Raw genomic sequence first — 18,038 nt, 5'->3', positions numbered from 1 at the left:
AATATATATTTGGTTACTAACATAAATATTGGAAACCACCTGCGTGAGGCACCTTAGATCTGCCTCTGATTTTTTAAGTTTAGAAACCAGGGAATGCTCTTCTCAAATAAGCATGCAAAGAAACATATTTATCTGTTATTTGTTTATCATGCAGATAGGTGTTAGTTGTCTGGAGACTTTAAACATTACTAGACCATTAGAATAAACATAGCAATTAGATAATATCAAAAAATGCAAAGCACCAAGCTAAAATCTGATTATTTCTAGAAACTAATGTGCTATAATAAAAGTTAGTCCACCCTAAAACGTGATCCACCACTTGAAGGAGGCTAATAAATTCTCATTAAGAATGCATTTATGCAGTGATTAGCTGACCTCTGACCTCTGAAGAGTTGTTGCAATTAGCCACAACGTGCAGCACCTTCAAATGTTCGGTTTTTGTGGAATCCCACGGTCCCTTCCTCTAAGCTTCCGATCTCAAATTCACTGGTGCTTGCATATACATACACACTTGTCCTAAACTCAGTCAAGCCAATGCACTTTAAACACTAAAACATGAAAAACGAAGTATTTCATATTCACAAGGTTGCAGATACTGATAAAAATGTTAAATAAAAATGCTTTAAGGCAACTTCTTGCTAACATTAACAGGACTTTCTCTTCCCAAGCAAATAGTGTGCATTACAGTACTTATATTTTTAAAAAGATTTTGATGTAAAGAAAGGGTGCATATTTTTCTCCCTTATTTTGAAAACTGTCATGTATTTTGACTAACACTTAAGCCAAAGGAAGAATAAAGAGGAAAAAAGACAAAGAAAGTAGCAAGAAAGATGTTAGTTGAAGGGTTTTTTTGGTTGGTTTTAAAATAAAGGTACAGTAAAACTATTATCTTAATGAACAAGAGGTTGAAGGAAAAAAAACCCTTTGGAGGCACACCCCTGTATCTTTGTATGTATAAATAATTGTTGCCTTTAGCAGTGAGTGAGATAAACCGCTGGGACTCATTCTAAAGTGACCCATCACTGAATTCATTTCTGCTTGAACTTTCGGTGAACCTGAGATTAAACGGAGTGATCAGCAAAGCAGTTTGTTGTTTGCTGCTTTTTCAACAACCCTTTTCAGTAAATATTGATTGCTTTCAATCTGATTGCCCAGAGAAAAACATCTTTGTACAGCGTCTGAAACCAAATCTTAAGGATGACAATCAAAAATAAGCTTCAGGTTTTTATTTTAAGTATTCACCTTACCCAAAAGAAACCAAACCTAATTAATCCCAGTTGGATGAACAAAGACAATTTTTAAAGAATTACTGTTTTTTACTTATTTTTTGGCATGCCATAGAAAGGGTGGATCTACCCCCAAATTTTATCACCAATGAAGAAAAGAAATGTTAATCAATTTTATTTATTTATTTATTTGATTTATATTACTGCCTCTTCTCCCATGGCAATTTATGAGTATTGATCAATTAATAGTTGGGACTAGTCCATTAATTTACTATATTACATGAATTCAGTTATGTGGATTTGGGTAAGCAGCAATAGATACTGAAAGGACCATTGACAAAAATTACACAAGTTCTGTTTCAGGCAAAAACACCTCCTACTTTGGTCTAAAGGAAATTATTATCATTATTGTCCAGTGGATCAATTTTCTCCACAGTCATATTAATGATTAGTCAATTAAATTCCTACACATTTCCTTGGGAATAATATCTACCTGGTGTGTGTGTATGTGTGAGAGAGAGGGGGAGAGGGAGGGGGAGAGAGAGAGATATGTCAGATAGTCAATTTGATTGATGGACCTTTTGATCAAAATCTCTAGAACAAACTTTGAAGAAATCTGTGCCACCTCTTTGTGAAGGAAATTTCTTCTTCTTCTGCAGTTAATTGGCTTTCAGTCAGATACATTATAAGTTATTTGTTTCAGATTTATCACTTATTTTCTAAAAAATTATAGATCAGAGATTACTGAGAAATAAATGCCTTCAGGTATACCTAGGAATGAGTTATTTATTCTTTAAAGAAGGCTTCATATAAAGGTGGTGTTTTTTTCCAATAAGTATTCTTGCTATTAGCATCCTTCTATGAACCCCTCCTTCTTCCCACCCTGGCACCTCTGGAACTGCTAAAAGGAGTTTTAAGTCAGATGATACCAACCCCTTGATCTTCTCTTCCTTTTCTCCAGGTACTTCAAGAAAGGACTGGAAAGAATCAGATGGTCCCTGAATTTTGCTAGCCCCAGCCTCGAAAGATCTAAGTCACCCTCCCCACAGGCATGTAGATGCCACTTGAAAGCTTTTGGCCAATGCCATTTGTTTAGCTTTGAAGCCTTATCCTAATCAACAAAAGGAGAAAGTGGAAGGCAGGCAAGGGGGGCAAGAGGAGCTGGGGGGTGGGGGGGAGAAGGGGGAGAGAGAGAAGAGCCAAAGGTGAAAGGAACCTGGGTCTTTTGCCTGCTTTGAAGTTGCCCAAAGTGGTAGAAGCCCTGGAGAAAAGGGGGTTCAGCAATCCAGGGTTTTCCCCTTGCCCTGGCAATAGGCCTCAAGTGGCTGCAGATCAAGGCTTATTGATGCTGATTTGTGGCAGAAAGGCAACCATTGGTGTTTGGGCCAGCCAAAAATCTTTGGGATTTCCAACCTCTCCTGCTTTATCTCTGGGGCAGGAGTCGTAAAGGCCTCTTGAAGAAGCTTTTACAATTAAGTTCTAGTGAACCCGCATTCCTTCCATTATGATCACCCCACACATTTATGCTACTGGTGATAGAAATCACAAAGAAAGGAAGGAAGTCCTTACAGTCGGCTCTACGGGTTTTTAATAAAAGGCCTGGTTTCCCCCCAGCAAGTACTTGACATCTCCCCAACCAGTTTTTCCAATCTCCGATGGAGGAATTTAGTGGGGGGTTACAGGACCCCCTGACATGACACTCCAGGAAGAGTTTTGCTCTGGAAGAGGAGCCAGCTCTTCAGCAGGCTGTTTCTTGCCTGCTCTCAGCTTGCCTTCCAAAGTTTGTGCCTGGAAGATTGTTCTGGCAATTTAGAAGGAAGGAGGGGGAAAGCTGTCTTCTTGGGGTCCTCCGAGGCGAGGAAATATAAGTCTCTTTGCTAGTGGCTTGGGATGCGAGGCAAGACCAGCTGAAGACAGCTTCGGCTTTTGAAGAGGACTTAGTTTACACATAGGTCAATATGCAGTTTGGGGTGAAAAGGTTAGCACTTGACCCAGGAAGCTCCCACCAACAGTGTTTCCAAAAGATCTGGGATTTGGTTCATTGCCCTTCTTTTCCCTAGTAAAAGATCAACAAGTTATCTCTTAGGGTCTCCGCTGATCTTGCTGGATTTAATCTTGGGGGCCTGGAAGCCCAAGATGGCAAGAATTTGGCTTGCACCAAACTTGGGAGATTGGTTAGGCTTCTCTTCATAAGAAAGAACCAAAGCAAATAAGAGCCTACTATAGGAGTATATTTATTACAGAGATTTCTAGGACCCGTAAAATCCTGCTCTGGATTCCATTCTCTCTCTCTCCCACACACACAAACAGAATCTCAGAAGCTTGAATGATTGTACAGAAAATATCAGAAGTACTCAATCACAAAAGACAACTGATAAAACTCAGTGTTAACTTAGTACACCAAAACTTTGTGCCTTCATGCAAAGTTCTGTACACAAATCACATGAACTATACATTCAGTTTGGGCCAATTACCACATTCAGAAGTTCAGCTGAAAAACCTAAGGAAGGATAAATGGGAAATCGGGAGTAGGCCTGGTATCTCCATTTTCTGCATAAGTTTTGGGTCAAAATAATTCCATAGAGATTTTGGGAAACAAAATAGTGGGCAAACCTTAATAAGCAATGTTTCTTTTTTAAAAATCTAGTGCAATTTCAACATTCTTATCTAACTATTTTGAAGGAAGAATACTAGTTTCTTCTTATTATTATTTTTGAGGTATCTGATTGAGTTGAACACATCTTTGATCAGGACAACTTCACTTTTGCTATAAAATCGAATCAAGTTTTGAGAACGTAACCACCCTGTTTTGAATTTATAATCAATCTAAACATTTCTATAAAATCTGTAAAAAGATAAATCTCTTGAACAAAATATTTACAACGAACAACTCATACACACGAAAAAAAAAACAGGTACATTAAATTAAAGCATGAACATTTTAGAAGTCATGTAAACACTTTCAATAGTGCATCTCTTTTTGGAACTGCGAACCTCTTTGTCTCTGCCATGGAGGGAAGCCTACATAAATGTTCTTTGGCAACTTCATTCTGGTCTATCAATATTTATCATTGTGGTAATCACTTTTTTACTTTTCTCACAAATGGTCTAGAGATGGGAGACACCTAAATAAATTCTTGTACTTAGCACACTGAGGAGGAAAAAGCCTGATGCTGAATTAAAGACACTCTCAGTCTTGAAATAAAACTGTGATCCTGAATCTTTGGGGCCTATTCCAACCAAAATTATCTTTTTAGCTAAATCTGAGTGATATTATGCTACAAAGTCGCTTTCTATTATTTCTCCACGCCCTAATTCAGTAGTCTTGGATTATTATACCCCTCAATTTGGAAGAAGAAAACCAGTGAGATTTGCTTCCAACAAGTTTCAGTATGGGATGGCAGTTGTTTGAGGGATGGCAGTAAGAAAAGATTTGATCTGGAACCCAATATGGTAAGAGAAGGATGGGGTAGGGGGTCCCCTTCAGTCTTTACAAAAGTAGGGCTGGACACTATCAACTAACTACTCTAGGGCTGAATATAGGGGGCCAGGGAGTGTGGCAACTGTGGAGCTCAATTTGAGGTAGTCAGAGTATCTGAGGTAGAAGAAGTAGGAGAAGGAGTACATGGGGATGAACTGGACTTTTCAGACGAGTCCTCTGCCTTCTCTTCACTTCCGGTTGGAGTGGCTGGAGAGATGGGCAGCAAGCCCTCTTTCTCCCTCTTCTTCTGCTTCATCCTGCGGTTCTGGAACCAGATCTTGACTTGGGTTTCATTGAGTTGCAAAGAGGCTGCTATCTCCACCCTACGTGCTCTGGTAAGATATTTATTGAAGTGGAATTCTTTCTCCAGTTCTGTCAACTGTTTGGTGGTGAAATTGGTGCGAACTGTGTTGGGTTGACCCACATAGCCATACTCTCCAGCTTTTCCTGAAGAAGAAGAAGAAGAAGAAGAAGAAAAAAGCAACAGCAGCCATAAATCACCCAATCGTATCTTGCTGCATATAAGCATGGGTTCAAGGCCTTAATTGATAGATAGCATTTTATCAAGGCATGACTCCAGTGGTGGCTAGTGCTTTCTGAGCCACTTCTATGCATGGCTACTTCAAAGCATGGTTACTTCAGTAGGAACTAACTTCATCAGGCTTGGCTTCTGCATATCACCCTGCCAACTACCTTGCCTGATAAGAGCCATTTAGACAGGCCAGGCAAACCAGGTTGATTCAAAACCAATGCCGGGGCCACATTCCTTTAGCAGAGATGCTCGCATTTAACAATTTAACTTGGTGTGGTGGCAGACTCTAATGTCCACTCTAACCTGTTGCCTTTGGGACCCAAGTACTCATTTTTCCTAGTGATACCTAGGAAAGCCAGGCCGTTCTGCAAAAAAGGAGCTTTTCAAAGTCTCGAGTGCCTTAACCACCTAGCAAATGAAGACTAACCTGTTTTAGGAGGGTTTCTCTTCACTTTCATCCAGTCGAAAGTCTGGGCTGGTGGAGAAACTTCAGAAGAAGGAGAAGCGCAGCTTTCTGGATGGACGGAGTGGAGAGGAGACAAAGAGTGGGTGAAATTAGTGAGGGTTAAATTCTGCTGCTCCTCTCCAAAAGAGGGATGAATGTACTGAGTAGAACTGGTTGTGCCCCCACCATAACTCTGGGGATGCTGGACCATGGAGGAAGAGACATTTCCCGAGTAGAGAGTAGGAGCGCACGGGGAGTAGCCCCCGCTGATTTCCGCCTCTTGACTGAGTGGATAATGGCCATAGCCTCCTGCAGTGAAGTTTTGCGTGCCGTAGCCGGACCCGCAGCTGGGGTGCGAGAATGACATCCCCAAATTGGGGTGGTGTTGGTAGGCGGTACCAGCCTGGTGGTGGGGATGGGGGCTTATCTGAACTCCCCTGCCAACCAGAAAGCGATCGTCCCCGTTGCAGCTGTTGGCGCTGACGGCACACGACTGAAAAGTGGTTGTAATCCCATGGTCTGGGTGGTGGTGGTGGTGGTGGCGGTGATAGGCACGGGAGGCGCAAGTGGTGGGCTCGCCGTTGAGGATGGGCGGATAATCGAGGAAGGAATTCATCCTTGCCGTGTCCATCTATCACCGATTGACCGGCTCTTCGAAGTACTGGGTGACCGTGCCAACTTTCTCACTTCCTCCATGGGGGCCAGAAGAAAAATGATATGAATGTACAGTGAGGCGTTGACCACGTGAGGGCGGCAGCCAATCATTGCTGCGGCTGCCAAAGTTGCCCTGTTCCTTCCTGGTGATGGATCACCCTGGCTATGGCATTTAAATTCTGAGCGCCCCTTCATCAAGGTGACGCGCAGACACCGCCGCCGCCGCCGCTGCCTCCCTCCCTCTCACTCTCTTCTCAGCCAGCGTGTTGGGCTTGGAGAGCTGGGCCGGCGAGCCAGTGTGCGCCCAAGCGCTCAACCTGGAGCAGCCGCCGCGGGAACAACAGCAGTAAGAACAGAAAGCACTGAGCGGCCGCCGGAGGGGGCTGCCCCAGCGTGGATGGAAGGACACAGAGCCTGCAGGTAAGCAAAGGCGCTCGCCATCAAATCGGTTGCCGCTTCTTTGGCACCTTCTCCCAGGTGTAGAGCACCCGGGCTGGGGGAAGCCTAAAGGCCCGACTTTACAGGGATAAGGCGATCATCCGGGCAAGGGGGCAACCAGGACACGTCCCTCTTCGCTCGGGACGGTCCGAACCTGGGCGACCCAGCAAGAGTTAATGGCGCTTAGTCCAACCTCCCTCGGCTATTTGCATGGAAATAAGGCGCAACGCCATTGTTGTTGCCGCGGACGCGGGCTCTGAATTCCCAAGAAGGGCGGTGACTGTGGGAAGGAGGTGGCTGAATTAAAATCAAGGCTCTGGGCTTAGGCTGCGGGCTTCTGCTGATGCTTGACGCCGTTTGGTGCGGAAAGGAAACGCTTACAAAGGCTGCCATTGGCAGCGGTCTTCGCTTCTGCCCAGCTCAGCAGCTGAAGAAGCAGAGCGCCTGTGCAAACACTCGGCCTCCTCCCCCCCCCCTCATCTCTTTCCCGGTTTTCGACCCTACCTCCCTCTGCCAATCACGCGCAGTCTCGCCTGCCTCTTCCTTTCCTTCTTTCCCCCTCCCCATTGGCTGTACACCCGGTTTGAAAACACCAAACAGAGCAGGATGTTCTGTGAAATACCAGCGCTGAATGACCACGTCCCGTGATTAAAAGGAAAGGGACCGAGGAAAAGGGCTGAGAGGCGACAACGGCAGTCTGGGATTCATTTTCACCTAAGTTGATGTATATCTTTCGTCGTGGCAGAAGACGAGGGAAAGCAAAAAGTCCGCGCTCAAAATGATGGCCCTCTACTTCTGTTTTCCACCCAACCGCACAAGTTTCTTCTTGGAAGAGTGCCATTAAAGTCACCCATTTTTTTCCTGAGTTTAGAACTGGGTCGAAGAGCTTAGCTATTTACTAAATGCTTTGATAATACTTTCTTCTTTTTCTATCTTCCTTTTTTCCCCCACCCCTTTTTTTCCTTTCTTTTTCTTTCTGTTTTTTTAAGAAGGAAGTCCTTAAAAAACTTTATATTACACAAAAAGGTGATTTAGAAAAGAAAATTAAGTGATAAAACAAGCATGGAAAGGCCCTGGGAACGTTTGCTTCAAAGAGGCCTGCTGAAAGCATTAAGGTTTGTGCCAATTCTAAACAGTTGACTAGTTAGTTATTACTTCACTCACATACCAGATTTCGTTCTAGTCATTATCTAATTAGATTGCTATTTTCTTTCCTAAAAAACTACATCTCTAGGTTAGCTCTTCTGGTAACCTAGAGTAACCTAGGTAACCTAATGTTCTTATTTTGATAACTATGAAAGTTAGGACCTAGGAGAAGTTGATCAAAATGTGAAGCTTATTAGCTATGAAGACACGCTTAATATTTTTAGAAGGAGGTCTCTGGCATTTTTGTAAACAGCTAAATTCTACAGCCTATTTTTTTTTTAAACGCCTCTTTGGTTGGAAGTTTATTGTCTACACTTAGTTCTGTTTCTTTTAGGAACAGAATAAAGAAAATATCACTTGCCACTTTAGAGTTTAGCAAACCATTTTCATAATTCACATTCACAGATCCATCATCAAAAATAGGAAGCATATTCAGTGGATTCAGATAGAGCTGTTAACCAGATCAGTGAAGTTAGCATACAACGTTGCTTACATTGTAGGGTAGCTGAAAGGAAAGGACATAGATATACCGAGATTTTATGTTTCTTGCTAGAAAAACAGAACCTTTGTTTGTTGACTTTGAAAATAAAAATAATGTTTACTGTTTTCTGTTAGACCAAATAACTATTGGAACAGTTTTATTCTTTGCCCGATTTCTATCTATCCATCTGTTCTCTTCAGACATTCTCTCTCTCCCTCCCTCTCCCCGCCCCCACTCCCTCCCTCCTTTCCTTTCCTTTGCTTACTGCTGCTTCCTTCAATCCTCTGCCGTCTATTTCTCCCCCATTGTTCCAAAGAACTTTCCCCCTTTGTCAGGGTCTCTTCCCCCCCGAAAGCTTTGCATTCTGTGGCCAACACAACTGCCCCCGCCCCCACCCCGCTTGCTTGCCAGAGTGCAGAAGGGGGAGAATTTATAGTGGGGCGAGAAAGAGAAAGGAAACCGGCTTGTCTCTTGCAGCCATCAAGGTTTCTAACTTGACTCTCGAACGCGCGAGTTCCCTCCAAAACTTTCACCTCTCGGGACTTTTCCAAGACCCGATCCCTCGCCGCTTCGCCCCTACAGCCCCCTTTGTGGCGAGCCTGTCCTCGGTAATCTGAACCGAGCAACGCCGTTTGTTGCGTTTATCGGATAGTTTAAGGCACTCAAGAATTCCCCCGAAAACCTTCACATTCCGGAATCATTGTTTAGGATTTCTTTCCGCCCCCTCGCCCCCCTTTTTGTGTGAGAACTATATGTCTCAGCATAGTTCTGGTCTCAAGGGAAAATCTGCTTAGGGTCTGGAGGCAACTGATTTGTGTCGAAAGCTTCTTTGTCAGTAGCATAGGAGGCTCCCCAAACTAACAGACCTGCTGGTTTGCCTATAAACTAAAACGCCTATAAACGAAAACGTGCTTCTTTAAAGAAAATGAAAGAGCGACCTTCGATCTTCGTGCTAGGCGAAGAAGGAAGGGGGGAATGGGAAAAGAAAGGGGATTCCCTGCCGCACCTGAAGCTTAGCCAAACAGTTGTTTTAACAGAGCAATAAAAAATGAATTATGACTAGCCTCTTCCAAGCTTAATGGTTTTAGACGGGGATCCCCTACTCCAGCAAATACGTAAGAGGATTTTTATTTGTGCATGTGTTCCTGCAATTGATCTCTTTGATGACATTCTCATTCACAAAAAGCGTTTGATTTATGAGTTTAGGAAGAATTACATCCAGTCCTTCCAGCTATTACCCACGCGGTTTTGCGCCACCCCACATAGATGGGTTGCAAAGCAGGAAAGCAATCTGCCACCAAAATAAATGCAGCCTGAGCAGAAGTGCTAGCAAACTGGAAGCCTGAAAAGCCTGAATCATTTTCTCTCTCTCTCTCTCTCTCCATATACTAGTGTACCTACATAAACATACATACGCATTCTTACCAAGGGAAAGGGAGGAAAAAAAGGACAGTTTTTACACACACACACACACACACACACACACACACCAAGAAAAACAAACCCCATCTGTTAACAAAGGCTGCTATCTTGTAGGACACAAAATAACGCATATCAACCTGTATGAATGAGTTAAATTAACCTGCAGTAGAGGATGGACACACACACACACCACCACCACCACTTTCAATTAACAGCTCTTTTAGATCGGCCTCTTCAATTTTTATGTGCTTTTGGCAGGACAGGATAGCTAAAAGATCTTCTGAAATGTACACTTGTTAACCTAGTTCAAACTGAGCTGTGCTGAGAATGCCCGTTTCTCCAACTTCAGCCTGAGCTTTTGTCCTTTGAACCCAATTTCGAACCCATAGTTTATATGCCTTGAACAGTTAATAACTAGATTTTACCAAATGGCTTTTCTGATTTCCTCTCTCTTTTAGATTTCTTTTCTTGGGACCTTTGGAACACTGGGACGGAAATCCATCAGAAGCCTACCTTTCTTGGTTCTCCACACCAACATTTCTTTCCAAGACATGATTCGCAAAAAGAATAAACACAGTGACTAATATAAATATATACATTTTATCTGTCTACATAACTAATCCTCCTAAGGAGCCCCTGCTTTTTTCTTTTGCAGAATATTTTTCTTTCATATATATATGCGTGCAAGAGACAAACTCAGTGTTTTTAATAGCTTTTAATAGCACTAAAGCAGTATTTTCGTGTATTTTAATTCTAATATATGGTATGTATTAAACGGAGGAAATGCTTATTTTTAATAAGGATCAAAGATCTTCTCTAAGTTATGGGAAGAATTGTAACAATGCCATTTTGGGAGATGGGGGAGAAAGGGAGGGAAAAGATTTCAGTAGCTTTCTTCCAATAAATGTTTTTCTCAAGAAAAAAAAAAAGAATAGAGGTCTGTAACCAAATTTCTTGGCTTTATTTCAGACCAAAGGAGGGGGGGGGGCAACTCCTTGTGCTATACATGAAGAGAGAGAAAGAGATAAAAAGGTGCTTGTAGTAAACAAGAATTTATTCTACCAAAAATACTTATGACAACGCACCCTAATGTAATACAAAAATAAAAAGAAAGTGAAGATACAAATTTGATATGATCACTTTCTTACAGGCCATATATATTGCTTTAATAGAAGGACCTAGATTGTGACTAGGTTGAACTAAAATGCCATTGGGAAATGGCAAAGTAGTTCTCCAACATCACAGACAAAGAAAAAGAAATCAGATCAAAGGAGGAAGGGAAAATAAAAATTAAGGAGAGGAGGGAGAAAAAAAAAAGAAGGTATAACCCTTGGTGCATGAAGGTCTGTGCTTTCTCAGTAATTCAGGTGCTGCAAGTCAATTGTGGTGAGCGTATCTGAGAAAAAGTCAAAGCTGTCGGCTGAAATATCTACAGGGCTGTCGAGGGATCCTGGCAAACTGGGGGAGACAGCAGCAGAAAGCTGTAGGCAGGAATCTGCAGAGAAAACGCTGAAGTCCTGCAAAGAAGGGACTTCTAGGGCCTCCGGACTGCCATTGTTCAGGGCAGCTGCACAGTTCTGGCCCATTGTTGAGAGGCAATTGGGAACAGTGGGTGACTGGTGCTGAAAATGTTTGAGATTTTTCTCATTGCTGGTTAAAGGCGAAACTGGAAAAGTTTGGGACTCTCCATTGTGGAGGCTTGGAGGCGCCTGCGGCTGAGCCAGGGCATTCTGCTGAAAAGGGCAGCTTTCCCTGTCCAAAAGGGCACCCGAGATATTGTTGAGGGCTTGCTCAAAAAGAGACTTCTCCTCTTCTTCTTCCTCTTCCTCCTCTTCCTCCTCCTCTTCGGCTTTTTCGGGGTCCTCCAAGCCTTTACATTTCCCTTCGCTGTTCTGGTTCTCCTTGCATTGGGTCTGCCTCTTGTGCTTCATCCGCCTGTTTTGAAACCACACTTTGACTTGCCTCTCCGTCAGATCTAGGAGAGCTGCTATCTCCACTCTCCTGGGTCGACAGAGGTACTTGTTGAAATGAAATTCCTTCTCCAGCTCCAAAAGCTGTGTGTTAGTATACGCAGTTCTGAGCCTCCTAGAGCCCCCATTTCCATTTTCTGAGATCTCCAGAGATTCTGTTGACGGAAAAAAAATAGCCACAGTTAGAAGGATGCATGCCATGGAAGGGGTGAGAGGTGGAAAATTTGCCCCAGCTGGTCCTTTTGAGGACACTCGAGTCTGGAAAGAACAGAGTGGTGCTGGTGGTGGGGAATCTCTGCCTCTCGCTCTCCTTCTCTCCAGAGCGTAAAAACATCTCAACTGCAACAAAATGGCCGCCCGCGAATGCAATAAAGCCATTGTGTTGCCCCCTTGCACGCCCGCTCTCCGGGACCCCTTTTTCCCTCAGCTGGAGGAGCTCCATCTCCCAAACCTTCCCCTAGCCGAGCAAACTTTGATATTAGTCATACCACAAATTATAATTAATGCATCAGCTGCTTAGCTGAGCAAGAGTAATCTATCACTCTTCATTACTGTCAAGGATCCCACTCTAGGACAGCGAGACAAGAGGAGGTCACCTCCAACTCAAATAAATCATCCCACGCTAAACAAGTTAGGGGGAAAGAAACTTTGCTTGGGGTGGGGGCGAAGGAGGGATGGTGTCTCTGGTGCTTTTGCCTGTGGATCCCATCGCCAGCTTCCTTCCTCAGGGTTCAGCGCCTGAGTTAGGAAGGCAACGCTCCAACAGAGAAGGCGAAGGCAGTGGGGAGGGTGGGGGAGAACAAACAAATCGTGGGGAAGCCTTGGGAAGCGGAATGGTGCAGCAAAGTCTTTCAACTGACCTTTGTGGCTCAGGCAAGCTGGTCCAGGGGCGGAGGCCGAAGCAGGCGGCGGCAGGGCGGTTTTCTTGGACGCCTTTTTCTCTTTCATCCAGGGGTACTCCGGAGGCTGGAGGGCGCCGGGTGGCACTGGGCTGCCGCTGTTGCCATTGGGGCTGTGCTTGGGGCGGCTGCCGCTGCTGTGGCGAGGGTGGCTGCCCGGTTTCAGGCTGGGGATGGTCTGCTCAAAAGGAGGAGGAATCAGTGTCGAGTGTGAAAGCGCCGAGTTCTTGATTGATGAACTTTGAAATGTATCACCGACAGGGGGAAAAGATGTCAGGCACTCAGCGAGCGATGGCTGACTATTGATAAAGCCAATCTCTCGCTCAAATTCGAAATTCATGGCCTTCAACTCGCAGCCCCCTTGGAGAAAAAGTTCCCTCTTATTTAGCGCTTCTGGGAGGGGAGGGGGAGCAAGGCCCAGTAAGGGGAAGGGGGGGGACCGAGAGAGAAAGAGAAGAAGAGAAAGAAAGAAATAGGGGAGACAAGAAAGAAGGGAGGGAAAAAAAATCATAGAAGATCGCTCGTGGGGTGTTTTTTTTCTAATTCACTGATTACAGCCGTATGGGGACCGTGCTACTATTAAACTATTGAATTCATGGAGACAAGGTTGAAATTGGACCGAATTGGCTGTCACATGATTGCCTCTGCCCAATGACAATTTGGGCTTTAATCAAAAGAAGCCACTGTCTGTTTGATTGATCCAAAAAAGTCGAGAAGGAACGCCTCATTGGGGCCGGAGCGGCATTATTTACACTTTTTTTTTTTTTTAGGAGGAGGCTTATCTCCTCCGCTGCTCGCCCGCTCCCCTTTTGCCTCCTAATCTGAAATGATATCTGGGGTGAGTGACTGTGCTTGTGTGAAAGAGAGTGTGTGCCTGCGTCTCTTGCGGTCGCCGCTTGGCCGTTCGTTCTTGCCGCCGCCGCCGCTGCTCCTGTAGCCGCCGCGGCTCTGCTCGCCCTGTAGGGCTTCTGCCCCGCTTGTTCCCGTCCTGCGCCCTCCCCTCTCATTGTTTGGAACTGTCAGGCAAGCGCTTCGCACCTCGCAAATCATTTAAGCACCTCCAATCTGACGCCTTGAGTCATTAACAAAGTAATCCATTAATCTTCAAAGTTTTGACATTGCCGGCTCCTCATCTCAACCGCATCTGAAAGTTGCACCCGGCCTGGGTTGCCAAGCGTTGAGCCCTACTTTAGATTTGCATTTTATTTGTATTTCTCCCCTTCACCACCAGTCCTAAAGAAAGAAATAATTGCTTCCTAAAATTAAAACAAGCACCAGAACAAAGTGGGGTTTCCCACCCCCTCCTCAAGACCTGGCATCTCTCTGCATTTCTCCGAGGGTGGGCGGGGGTGGGTGGGTGGGTGCTCCACTTTTCTGAACGGTACAGTACCGAGAACAATTGGCGGCAGATTTTGGCATGTATCCATTGTAAAGAAGGAATTTTCTCCAGGAACTTCGCTTCCATAGGCAGAACAACAGAAGTCCAGCGGTGTCATGTACATATCTTGAGTTGGCTGGACAGAATTGGATAGTACAATCCTAAGCATTTCCACCAAACACCCAAATCATAGAAGTACCTTTCACAGAAATGCAGTCGGTTACAAATCAGAGTATTAACAAAAACGATATTGGATTCAGCTGGCTCTGACTCACTGTTTCCCCTTAATCACAACAAAAATGGGCCAGATAAGTCTTAATTTAGAAGAAATACACCAACATTCAATATCAGTTTTAAAAATTATTATCAATCATGTAGGAAAAAAACTATAAAACGGATCCCCTTTCCAAATAAGATTGTTCGACCTACACCATTTTTTTTGCTGGCTTTTCTTTCGATTTGGTCATTCAACAACGCTGGAGACTTCTGAAGACGTGGACACAACAGTACTTCTTCAATCGCCTCAAATAAAAATGAAAGGAGGGGGCGAAACATTGGAAGGAATCAGGGGGATTCAGTAACAAGGAACAGAAAAGGGCATTTCCTCTCCTCCACAGCAAAATATGCTATAGGGAAGAGAAGAGAAGAATGGTGGTATTCCTGTGCATTTCGAGGACTCCCTAAATGTAGCCCACTTTGAGATTCTGATTTAGTGCTGGGAATTGTTCAAGAGGGTTCAAATGATAAACTCGTTGCTTCATCTTCTGATGAAGCACATCTGAGCGAAAGGAAAAGGAACAGCAGGCCTCTTTCGTTTTTGAGTGAATCACTCCCCCTTCCAATATGGAAGGAAAGGTGGTGGGGGAGGGGTGATATATTGTAATAATCTTAACGCAAAAATTCAGATGGAAATTATTTAAGAATAGAGGGGGAGGAAAGAGGGTGCCTTACAAAGATATACGTTGTTGGAAGGTGGGTGGTTTTTTGGTTTTTTTTTTTAATTTCTTGCTTTACTTCAAACAAAGCTCTGCTGAAATCTAGGCGTGATCAATCTTCTCTCGGCCAAAATGCCTTGACAGCTTCTGGCCCTTAAGAACACATTTCGAGCTTCATGCTCTTTCCTAGATGAAATGTGACTGAGCAAAAAAGAAGAAAGGTTGTTTCCAGGGTGGGAGAGAGAAACTCTAGTAAATAAGCAAAAGAGATGCTGCTGCTTTGTTTTCCCAAATGGACCTCACCTTACTCTACCCTCTCAATGAATAATAGAAAGTTCAGCTTTTTAACTTGCCTGGAAGACAGCCACAGGCCTAAGGATTTTATTTCATTATTTATTTATGGAATATTGATGATAACAGCAAGACGTTGCTGGGGTGCATGGGTGTGTGTGTGTGTGTGCCTGCTTGCGCTTGTGTGTGCACCCCAGCTTCTGAATGTTATATCCCACAAGGAGGTAAGGCGAGCAAGGGAGGCGGCTGGGGCAATTTGGTTCACTGAGGCTTTGTGAGTTAAATTGGTGTGGGAAGGATATTGGGAAGATTTTTTGCTTTTGTTTTTTTGTGTAGGCTGGATTGTGGGTTCTTTTTCTTTTCCAGTGGACAATCTAATAGAAAAACTACCTGGAACAAAGAGCTTTTCTTCTTGGTTGGCTTTTTTAAAGTAGCATTTTTTTTTCTTTTCTTATTTCTGTATTTTCTGTAAGTATGCACATTTTCGTGCAGATAAACTGTATGCAGGACGAAGGGAAAGAATAAATACATGTCTTTTAAATCAAATTGGAATGTGGAGATGGAGGTGGTTACCCACTTCCTTTGTCTTATATACCTTCCTAAGGGTCAGTTTTTCTGTCCTCATACCAGTTTTCTCCCTCTTTTTCTCTTGCTCTCACCCTTTCGATGCCATAAATTCATGTAATGCATTTTTCTTCAATTAATTTTGAAGAGAGGGGAAGAAAAATAACGCCCACAATCCCATTCTACTTCATCTTTTTCCAAAAGATAGAAGTTTTAAAATGATTCCTCCACTCCAAAAATTATCTTTTAAATAGTTTTGCTTTTTCAATAGATTTTGTGATTTCCTATTCAGTCTGGAGCCACACAGCTGTTAAGTATAGAGGAAAATGGTTCAGCGAAGATAAAATAAAATACTGTAAGTATGGAATGCAAAATTAGAACGAGGAATTTAGTAGATTGCACAATCACACGGCCCCTGGAAGATTTTCAGATACGGAGGGGAGGAAAGAAGAAAAATACCAGAGAGATTTTATTTATCGGAAAAAAATAAAGACTGATATTTTAGAAAGGGAAACCAATATGATGGCAAATTTATTGAAATTAAACAACATAACCAAATCATACGGTGGCATATCCTCCATATACATATACATATACATACTGAGTGAGGTCTTCCTAAACAAATCCAAGACAGGAGACAAATCTCATGTTTTCTCTGTTTAGAAATAAAGGGGGGATGGATTCTCCATGTTTGTTAGCACAGATGTGTTTGAGGGACAGGAAAAGATCCGGTTGGGCTGCATGAAACACTTGTTTAGAAATTGTGTGTGTGCGTGTGTATTTATGAATGGAAGGGGTTCTATACATTCACCTATATATTATATAATTTTGTTCTATTCTCCCCCCTCCCTCAAGAAAGAATGAGAAAGATTGGGATGTGAAAGGAAATTAGATTAACAAGATGTGCGGAATGATAATAATTCCGCAATTGCTGTAGCCAGAGAGAAGTTGGTTAGTTGGTGGGGGAAATAGGAATAGCTCTTTTCAAAGCTGCCCACGTCGCCTGGCGAACAGATTTATTGTTGCGGAATCCGTTTCTTCATTACTGGGATGAAAAATTGTATCTGCGTGTAAACAAATGTGCTTTGAATCCATGCCATAGCAAATATGAGCCCACACACTCGTTTTAAGTCCACAGACTCTTATTCAGTTTCGTTCTCTTTAGGAAAACAACACGCTTGCCCATCGCCGTTTCTCGATTGTCCATTTTGTCCCGTGGGGCAAAGTGTGCGGGTAAAACAACCTCCGATCGCTTCCCCTCGCGCGGAGGCGAGAAAGGACTGAGAGCTTCTCCAGCCAACAGGAGAGAACAGCCTGCAGCCGGGCAGCCTGCGGCCTCCAGAGAAATGTTACAGCACCTGAGCTTCTTCGACCGAGGAAGAGGCTCCTCCAGAAACAGCCTTTGTTTCTCCCTCAGCTCGCTAGTCTTGGATCCGAGTCCACCACTTTGAAGAGACGAGGACAAGACGAGAAACTGAGACCACCTAGGACACACACACACACACACAAACACACACACACATCTGCAAAGAGAGATGCCGACAATCAGCCACGGTCACAAACCGGGATCTTTTCCAGTTTGGAGCAGTTTAGCGCCCTGAGTATGCGGCTCTTCTTTGGGGAGGTCGCCAGGCAAGCGCTGACTCAGGAAAATTACTCGCTGAATGTGTCTCTAAGTCTGGAGTCAAACGCGAACGACGGGAACGTTTGTTCGACCAGCCTTGGGGGTGCTGGAAGAGGCTTTGTTCGATTTTAAGGCAACAGACCAGCGCCCGTACCTTCTGGAAATACTTAAATTTTGGAAGCTTTAAAAGTCCAGTCAGAAGAAAGGGTTGTTTTTTTTAAAAAAAAGGTTGGCTTTGCATTTAAAACTTAGGGGGCTCAATCGTTCCCGACGTTCTTTTCCTCGTTCCTTTTGTCTTTGGATTCAGACTGGAGGATGGCAATCAAATGATCTATCATAAATTTCTATTATTCAGAATAAAAGCTGTTATTTAGTAAGTTAGTTTTAAGAATATAAGTGTATCCTTTTGAAAACAAAATTATGATTCTTTGTTGTCAAATCCCGGTTTACCCGTTTTCTACTTAGATTATTTATAGATATTCATTACTTTCCTACTTTGATGTGTTGTTTTCCAGATTTTATTGCATTATTTTTTAAATAAAATAAAATAAA

General features: G+C 43.5%; 2 protein-coding genes and 1 long non-coding RNA gene across 3 annotated transcripts; 1 reads left to right on the top strand and 2 right to left on the bottom strand.

The window, feature by feature from the left end:
* Positions 1-4,414: 4,414 nt before the first annotated feature.
* On the bottom strand, positions 4,415-6,375 carry HOXA1 (homeobox A1). Its single transcript, XM_026673554.2, has 2 exons — positions 5,667-6,375; positions 4,415-5,154 (listed from the first exon to the last, which is right to left on the bottom strand). Exons 1-2 carry the CDS (start codon positions 6,313-6,315, stop codon positions 4,799-4,801), a joined length of 1,005 nt encoding a protein of 334 aa, XP_026529339.1. The 5' UTR covers positions 6,316-6,375; the 3' UTR covers positions 4,415-4,798.
* A 97-nt stretch (positions 6,376-6,472) lies between these two features.
* On the top strand, positions 6,473-18,026 carry LOC148128811 (uncharacterized). The gene is made up of 3 exons (XR_015746048.1): positions 6,473-6,758; positions 10,284-10,588; positions 17,028-18,026. It is a non-coding gene; the product is annotated as an uncharacterized LOC148128811 (long non-coding RNA).
* Positions 10,408-13,034, bottom strand: HOXA2 (homeobox A2). Its single transcript, XM_026673553.2, has 2 exons — positions 12,656-13,034; positions 10,408-11,950 (listed from the first exon to the last, which is right to left on the bottom strand). The coding sequence occupies exons 1-2, from the start codon at positions 13,032-13,034 to the stop codon at positions 11,181-11,183; spliced, it is 1,149 nt and encodes a 382-aa protein (XP_026529338.1). The 3' UTR covers positions 10,408-11,180.
* Positions 18,027-18,038: the final 12 nt, after the last annotated feature.

This window comes from Notechis scutatus, chromosome Z (genome assembly GCF_049901735.1).
Source record: "Notechis scutatus isolate UNSWTSFEM ecotype Mainland chromosome Z, rNotScu1.2, whole genome shotgun sequence".
NCBI lineage: Eukaryota > Metazoa > Chordata > Lepidosauria > Squamata > Elapidae > Notechis > Notechis scutatus.
This window is presented reverse-complemented; position numbering and strand designations above follow the sequence as displayed.

Bases quoted from the DNA above. Each gene is read 5' to 3' on its own strand.
- HOXA2 (XM_026673553.2), bottom strand. From the start codon at position 13,034: ATGAATTTCGAATTTGAGCGAGAGATTGGCTTTATCAATAGTCAGCCA. The intron at 11,951-12,655 runs GTCAGTTGAAAG...TTCCGTCAACAG, and splicing joins AGCTTGCCTGAGCCACAAAG to AATCTCTGGAGATCTCAGAA.
- HOXA1 (XM_026673554.2), bottom strand. From the start codon at position 6,315: ATGGACACGGCAAGGATGAATTCCTTCCTCGATTATCCGCCCATCCTC. The intron at 5,155-5,666 runs GTTAGTCTTCAT...CTTCTTCTTCAG, and splicing joins GAGAAACCCTCCTAAAACAG to GAAAAGCTGGAGAGTATGGC.